The sequence below is a fragment of the Aplysia californica genome, unplaced genomic scaffold (assembly GCF_000002075.1).
Source record: "Aplysia californica isolate F4 #8 unplaced genomic scaffold, AplCal3.0 scaffold00578, whole genome shotgun sequence".
NCBI lineage: Eukaryota > Metazoa > Mollusca > Gastropoda > Aplysiida > Aplysiidae > Aplysia > Aplysia californica.
In genome coordinates, this window is record NW_004797848.1 from 227,773 (window position 1) to 235,637 (window position 7,865).

A 7,865-nucleotide genomic window follows, 5' to 3' on the forward strand; every position below is an offset into this window, starting at 1 on the left:
GGCAATAAGGGCGTTTTAAAGTCTTTCAATTACTGAGATGAAGACTATTCTCGCCGATTGGTTTAGTAATAAGTTGAAAAACAATGATGGTTTGTCTGTCTGCTAATAAGTTGGAATATGATCTTTACTCAGGCAATTACCTGGACAGCTGAGTCAGTGAGACAGTTGTTGAACATGACAGAGGCCGTGTGATCGTGGTGGAAGGGGGGGATAATACAACGAAAATATCATAAGTCACGTTATCACATGAATACCCCCCACCCCCCACCCCCCTTTAGATGTTTGTAGAGAATGGACTACCTCCCTCTGAAATTAACGTTTGCACCGGTCTAGATCAACGTGCACAGGGAGCCCTTCTCCTCAAGAATGGCTGGTGGGAGCTCTAGTGTGCTTTGTCCCCCTCAGCTTCTTTTTTAGTGTGACCACACTGTGTTCTCCCGTTCCGTCCCTGGCAAGACACAGTACAATAATGCCCTGTATACGGCAGCCCAAAGACTTACACATTACCACGAAAGGGCAAAGACTATCAAGTATAGTCCTTAGTTATACATTTTGTATTATATGCGAGGGGAAAGAACTTCAGGCTGCCTGTATTCTTACTTTGGAACAGTAACACAAATTTGTCTTGTCTGTTCTTTCGTTTTCTTTCAGCCAAGTCAGGAGAGAGTTTTACCTGCCGAGGCAGCTCACCCATTAGAATTGGATTCAATCCTCTAGCAGATGAAACATACTCTCCGAATGTAGCGTGTGAGTACGTTCTATCTATCTATCTATCTATCGATCCATCTATCTTATTTCTCTATCGATTGATCTATCTATTGATCTAACTATCAATCTGTTTGCTTGTCCGTCTATCTATCTGTTTATCTGCCCGTCTTTTTGTCTGTCTGTCTGTCTGTTTTTCTTCTTGAACTAATACTCAGCCTTCGTTTCCCCAGACGGACCAACACAAGTCACTGTATCTCTCGTCGACGGACAAGGAGAATCTCGCACCCTTTGTCCATCACATACTTTGTCTATACCAGTCGTGTGCCAAACGCCTCTCGTTAACATTAGCCCAAAGCCAAGGTGTAGTATCCTGGTCACAAAATCTGGCCTGACTTCGTATACAGAGGACTTTTCTGCTGACCAAGGGCAAGTACAAAGTGGACAGTACACGTTCTCTTCTGACGTGCCTGTGACGGAGGCTGGTGACTACGTGGTGACGTGTACGATGTACAACTCTGTGTTTGGCGATCTGACCGACAGTGACAGTATTGAGCTGTCCGTCACAGGTAAGAGTACAGGTGGGAACAACGAGCACATTTAATAGTTTTGTCTCGGAGAGACGTTGTCAAACTAGAAACGGCGTGCTCAAGTCAGAACTGATGCCACGATGTCATTCGACAAGATATTTATAGAAACGCCACAGGGATCTTTAAAATGTCAAATGACATGAAGGCAGCGTGTGGAATCAGGCGCTCGTCAAAAAAATAAAAATAAGAAGAAATTTAAGAAACTGGCATTTTTCCGCAGTTTTGGGAATTTCTATCGAATTTTTGTTTTTTGGCTCAACACCTTTCATGCCCATTAAAAACACATTTCTGTGTGGAATTTACTTAAATAAACGTTGATTAAAGGCATAAAATGAAAATTTTTAGTTTACAAGGAGTCTCAGTCTGAAGAAGTAACTCAAATTTTACGGCCATTTTTTCGCTAATTTGACCTCTGAAACCAGGCGACCTTCATTCCTTCAATCGCCAATACCTTGACGTGTATCCAAGGTAAATGGATATTTTAAAAATTAAAACAAGCCAAATGGACAGGCTTTAAGATGATACCAATAACTACACATGCCCCCAAAAACCGACGACCGCCTGATTCCCCCGCATCGTGACACATATAAAGGCACACTCATTCAACATGTTCAAAGTGATGGAATCGCACCGTGTTTTCAACACCCTGTATTTCAACAAATAGAAGCGCCCAGTAACAATCTTCTTTTTTTGTTGTTGTTTGCTTTGATAAGTGTTTTACGGCGCTCGCAACGGCATAAGATCTTATGAGCGCGCGGGACACACTAACCATTTATTTCAGTTGGTAGGACATTTTGAATTTTGCCCGCGTGGCGGCCGAGGCCTGCTTTTATCGATTTTAATACGACAAAGAGATCTCTAAGGTTCGCAACTTGCACACGGGACCTCCGAGATTGTTCGTTCTTATGCGAGAAGGCTAGGTCAGGTGTAGATCTTACCTACCATAAGATCAAGGGTGTGGCTGAAAAACAGCATTAAGAAGGAGCCAAGGACTAGCAGTAGAAACGCTGAAAAAACAGTTTAGGGGCCCTGATGAAAGGGGCAGAGGGGATAGGGGAGAGGGCAAAAAAATGGAGACGAAAGCAGACGACAGGACATGGTTAGAGAGCAGGAAAAGAGGTGAAAGGAGAACATTTTAGAGAAGAAAATTTTCCGTCGCTGTCAAGTTTCGAACCTTCGACCTATTTAATGAGAGACGAACATCGAAACCTCTAGACCACTAGAGCCCCCTAGTAGCAATCATGTTATATTTTGACTTGTGTTTGTCTCCTCAACGATATGAAGAAGGCCATTTTCGTGTTAGTTGCTGCACAGTGCTGGATGCCAACACGGTGGGGGCTGGGCTGACAGATTGGAATAAAACAGTAGGTCAAGAGAGTTGTTGTAAAGCCGTGCGAGTTTTCCATTGAAGGGGAGGGGGGACTTCATTAATATAATAATACAGTCAAAACTGGGCTATTCCGCAGTTAATGGCAGGATGGCTGCATTTCACATGATTATTGATGTCTTTCAAATGTCCTGGTCATTTAAAGTTGAAATAAATTAATTGCTATTGACTTACAGCATTATCATTGTGAGAAAGTGAAGTCAAAATGTCCCGTTATTACCGTGGAATAGTCCAACTATAATCACACCCTGATACCGAGTGAGAAGGGTTTTTTTCACTCATTCGACCTGTTCTGAGCTAGCATAGCTCGCTATTTGCAAACAACGTAACATTAGTCTTCTGTAAAAAGAAAATTCTTTTCCTTTTTAAGGATGTTACAAGTTTCCCTACAGTAGATTGAGAACAAAAAAGTTTACTATTGTCAGTCGATTAGCTATTCAAATGGCGCTCAGTGCTGTTCTCATCTATACTTCATAGGGGGCGTAATCTAACATTAAAAATGAAAAATATGACTTGTAAAACTAGGAGAATAAAATTAAAAGCTTCCCATAAGGTTAAAAGATACATTACTGCTGATCTCTTATGGAACTCATACTGATTAGCTGACAAAGTAACAAATGATGATATAATGAAATGTATACCTGTAGGGTTGTTACAATAAAAAATATATATATATATATATATATATATATATATATATATATTATTTCTATGGCTGATAAAAAATATATACAAGCTTTGCGGGGCATACCATGTTTTCCACCCTCAGAGGTGGCGTCTGAAGCTTAAGGGTTAGGCTAGCGGACTCGTAATCGTGAGATAAATAACCTAACAGTGTTGATAGGGGCGTTAAACCGTTACTATTTCATCATTTTTATATTTCTTCTTCTTCTTCTTCTTCTTCTTCTTCTTCTTCTTCTTCTTCTTCTTCTTTTTCTTCTTCTTCTTCCCCACCAGATCCCGTGATAAGTCACCCAGTCTTCACCGTCAACGGAAAAGTGAGAGATGAACAAATCGTCCCCGGAGACAACGTTACCGTCACTTGTAGCGACACTGGGGTGATTGGTGAACACATTGACTTGTTGTGCATTAACAACCGCGTCAACATCAACCCAGATGACGAGGATAAGATAGAGTTTTTGTCAGTCAGGACAGCTGATAATGGCACGGTTTGCGTCTGTAAGTGGACGTCAACACTGGGCTGTCTCCTTCAGGGGACTAAAACTTTAACAGTAACTAGTAAGTATTTTATCATCATCATCATCATCATCATCATCATCATCATCATCATCATCATCATCATTTCGGTATTTATAACCGTAAAAAAGTCCAACGTTTCGCCCCGTGGGCTTCGTCAGGAACATAATATGGTAAAATAACAATAACAACGCAGGGAAACAAAGTTTGCGTACACTTGCATCATGATGCGCAATGGTGAGTGCGAGAAAATATATCGGAAAAGCCACAAAAAGGGGAAAGCTGTGGTTGGTAATGGCTCCACCTCGTCTGAGAGGATTTTATCCTCAGTGCAAGGACTACTATAGTATAGTAGTCCTTGCCTCAGTGTCACCTATCTGGAATTGCAGGTTTGAAAATCTAGGGGGAAAAGATAACGTTAAACATTGACAAAATGTAACTCTGGTCTTTCCAAAATAGATCCACACCAACATGCAACATTTCTAGGTTCAAATACAGTTAGAGCAGGTCCGACTATTCGTGGCCAACTTGTCAGTCACCTGTTTGATTACTTATTCTCATACATCGGGATGGCCTAGAAGAGACATAATGTGAGTTATTTGGGAGAACCAAGTCCAGAAAAAAATACGATGTAGTTTCATGAGGGACACACCGACCAACTCGACGAAGTCAGTACCCGCTCCGTCAAAATGGAGTTTACCTACGCTGCGACTGGTAAAACTTTCGACTGCAACCAAATGAAGACTACAAGGGTAAATAAAACTAGCGATGTCACATTTTTCTACGAAATTAAAATTTAGCAATAGAGGCTTCCAATTTCTTTCACATGGAAAGTGAATTTTTTGAAGTTTTATTTTATTTTATTTTTATTTTATTTTTTCAAAATTATTATTAATTTATTAATTTATTATTTTTTAAAATGTATTTATTAGTTTTCTTTTTTGGAGGTGGTATTTTACTTTTGAAATATTCAATAAGTGGTTATTTCAGACAGAAAAATCTTTTTTCTTATCATTATTGTGTTTTTCAGTTGGGATTTGAATTAATATAATACTTTTAAGTTAAAAAAGAGTAGTTGCAACCATTATTCAGTATAGATGAGGACGTTGAGGTTGTAAACTCTTACAAATATCGACAAGCTAGACTAAAATTTCACGCAGATATTGTGCATTAGATTTTTAAATATTAAACCAAAGAAAGGAAATTATACTGAAACTCTTTTATAAAAGTAATATGCGATGTAAAGTTTATGTATGTGCTTTTACCATTCCTGTGAAGCCAAGAATAATTTCCCACTGGGCAATAAAGCATCTTATCTCTCTTGCCTTGAAGTAATAACGTATCTTATCTCTCTTGCCTTGAAGTAATAACGTATCTTATCTCTCTTGTCTTGAAGTAATAACGTATCTTATCTCTCTTGTCTTGAAGTAATAACGTATCTTATCTCTCTTACCTTGAAGTAATAACGTATCTTATCTCTCTTGTCTTGAAGTAATGAAGCATCTGTTTGTCTTGTGTAGAAGAATAGTGCTATTGTTTTTGGACACCACCAAATCCTCCCCCGTAAATCTTATTTGTCTCTCATTAGTTTCTTTGTCCGAATCTGAACTCGGGGGAGACGATGGAGATTCTGAATTCCCCGTAACTTTTGTTGTCATTGCTGCACTGGGCGTGCTGTGTGCTGTTCTTGCGGTGATCATCGCTGTCTTGGTCATCAGACGTCGAAGAAGTAATTATAAATATTATAAATATGATATATGGTTATGATGTGTTTGATTTTTTTCACGGAACGTATTCTTCAAATCGTGTTTCATATGCAGGTAAAACCATTTTATTCCAATTAACAAACCAAAAAATGTAATGGACTTTGTAACATTATGAAAATCAGATAACTCTAAGTTAGGCCGCCCTTTTAGGAAATCTGTAATTGTTTTCCTTCTCCAGAAAAAAAATGTACCCGACGTCACTTATATTATACATGTATAAATGTATATACTGAACGTCATTTAAAACGCAACATTTGTAAAGTCAGATATGCTCTGATAACCACGGTGTTTGGAGACAGTGGTGAGTAGTCGTTAATTCACAGGTCCGTACATGAATTTTTTTTTCACGAATACTTTTCAACACAGCACAGTAACCTGTGTTTTTGTAAAATATGTTAATGAATGTCAATGCTATTCATGATCAGAATTTAACTCACTTAGAAGATGACGAATATCTTTTTCAAAATAACAGTCTCAACATTTTTTGGATCAGCTTTGATTTTTCTTACAATACAAGACGTCTCAGCTTAGAGAAGCTAACTGTAAGTTTTACCTCCGTCTAGTTCAAGGCGGAAAATATGCCCGACAAGCAGCAAGGCGTCTTTTATTGCAGTGCTTGTATTGTTTCTCGACTTGCCCAAAGATTTTAGCACACTTGAAATAAAGGAGATAAAGTAGACTCTACGAACGAAGTGTTGCGTTTTTAATGGCGTTCAGTATAATATATACAGGGTAATAAAAAAACAACAACTCTACAACTTTTTTTCTGAATAGCTTGCTCAGAATTTCTGCTAGAATGTTGTAATTTGGAAGAGATATAATTCATTCAAAAGGAACTTATCTGATATAATCAATTTCATAAAAAAGAAACCTATTTTTGAAAACCAAAATGGCTTTTACAAAAAACACTTTTAAATGCAAAATGCACCAACAAAACATCTTGTAACTTAAAGAGAGCCATGAAATGATTGGTTTGTTTTTTCCATTCCTTTTCTTTTAAAATATAATCTTCCCTTCCTTTTAAACAACAGTATGTCCTTTCTCTCATAGAGTTAAAGAAGTAAAACATTTGATTCTGAAATTCAGAGGAAAAGTGCTCTATATGCCTCCTTTATGGACTTGTTACATGTTTTAACACGTCGTTCATAATGTTCACTGGTGGCTTAATACAAAGATCCACCCATTATGAGTACTCAAAGCCACAGACACTGTACACTTTACAGTATGGAGTTGCTTCTAAAGACAGTAGGGTAGCCGTTGAATTTACACAAATAGGCATTTGTGGAGTTAACATATCCTGAAAAGTAAATATGGGCTGTGCCAAGGAATCGAAGTCAAAGAGGAATGTTCACACTTTTCAAGGCGATCGAGGAATCATGTACCCATTGCTACCATCTTATGCAAGTAAGCTCGGCGAACAGTCGTAAATGAAGATCTGCCTCGGACCGTTGAGTTGTAGTAAAGTCCTTGCTGCAGACATTGTCTACGAACAGAAGTCTCTTGGGGCTCATCATCTGAAATCTGCAATCTGGTGACGATTAAAGGGGTGCAAACGGTATGTCTTTGATCTGAAGTGTTCTTTTTGTCTGGGGATTTTTTGTTCTGTTTCTCTACAGGTCTTAACGGATGGATCATTCCCACTCTTGACATAAAAAAAAGCAGTAAGGGTACTTTAACATCGTAACCGTACCTTGTGCGAAACTTACGAAATGAGTTGTCGGTGTTCAATACAAAATGTAATCTGCTTTTCAATCTTAATCAGGATCCCAGCAGACAAAGGAAACTTGAGAAAACGTTCTCCTAACTTCTGTTGACCTGTTAGACTACATGTACGGCAGCTTTCGTTCATGGCGCGATCGTTAAGACTTTTAGTGGTAGGCCTAATGCGATATAGTGCGTCATGCAACAAACATGGGGACATAGCTGAAAATGTTGTAGTTTTTTTACGCGATATTTAGAGCAAATGTGTTCCCTGGAATTATCTAAAATGAATATCAGACATATTCCTTTTGACTTCCAAATGCTGTGTCTAAATTTGTAACTCAAAAAGTCTGTGTGGAGGAAAATATTCACCAAAAAAGGTTGTATAGTTGTTGTTTTTGTATCACCCTGTATAATAAACCTTTCTGGACCCCACTCTCCTCTACCCCCAGTGGGTCGGGGGGATATAAATAGACCCACTGCTTCGTCTGCAGAAGGTGCAACCCCTTCAAAGGCGAG

General features: G+C 38.7%; 1 protein-coding gene across 1 annotated transcript in view; it reads left to right on the forward strand.

Annotated features, from left to right (window-relative positions):
• LOC101849877 overlaps window positions 1–7,865 on the forward strand; it is a gene marked incomplete in the record, with an annotated part of 50,180 nt that overhangs the window by 21,345 nt on the left and 20,970 nt on the right. Inside the window, 4 exon segments of the mRNA XM_005107137.2 lie at window positions 652–747; window positions 939–1,274; window positions 3,640–3,921; window positions 5,468–5,608. Coding sequence (XP_005107194.2) covers window positions 652–747; window positions 939–1,274; window positions 3,640–3,921; window positions 5,468–5,608 — 855 coding nt within the window.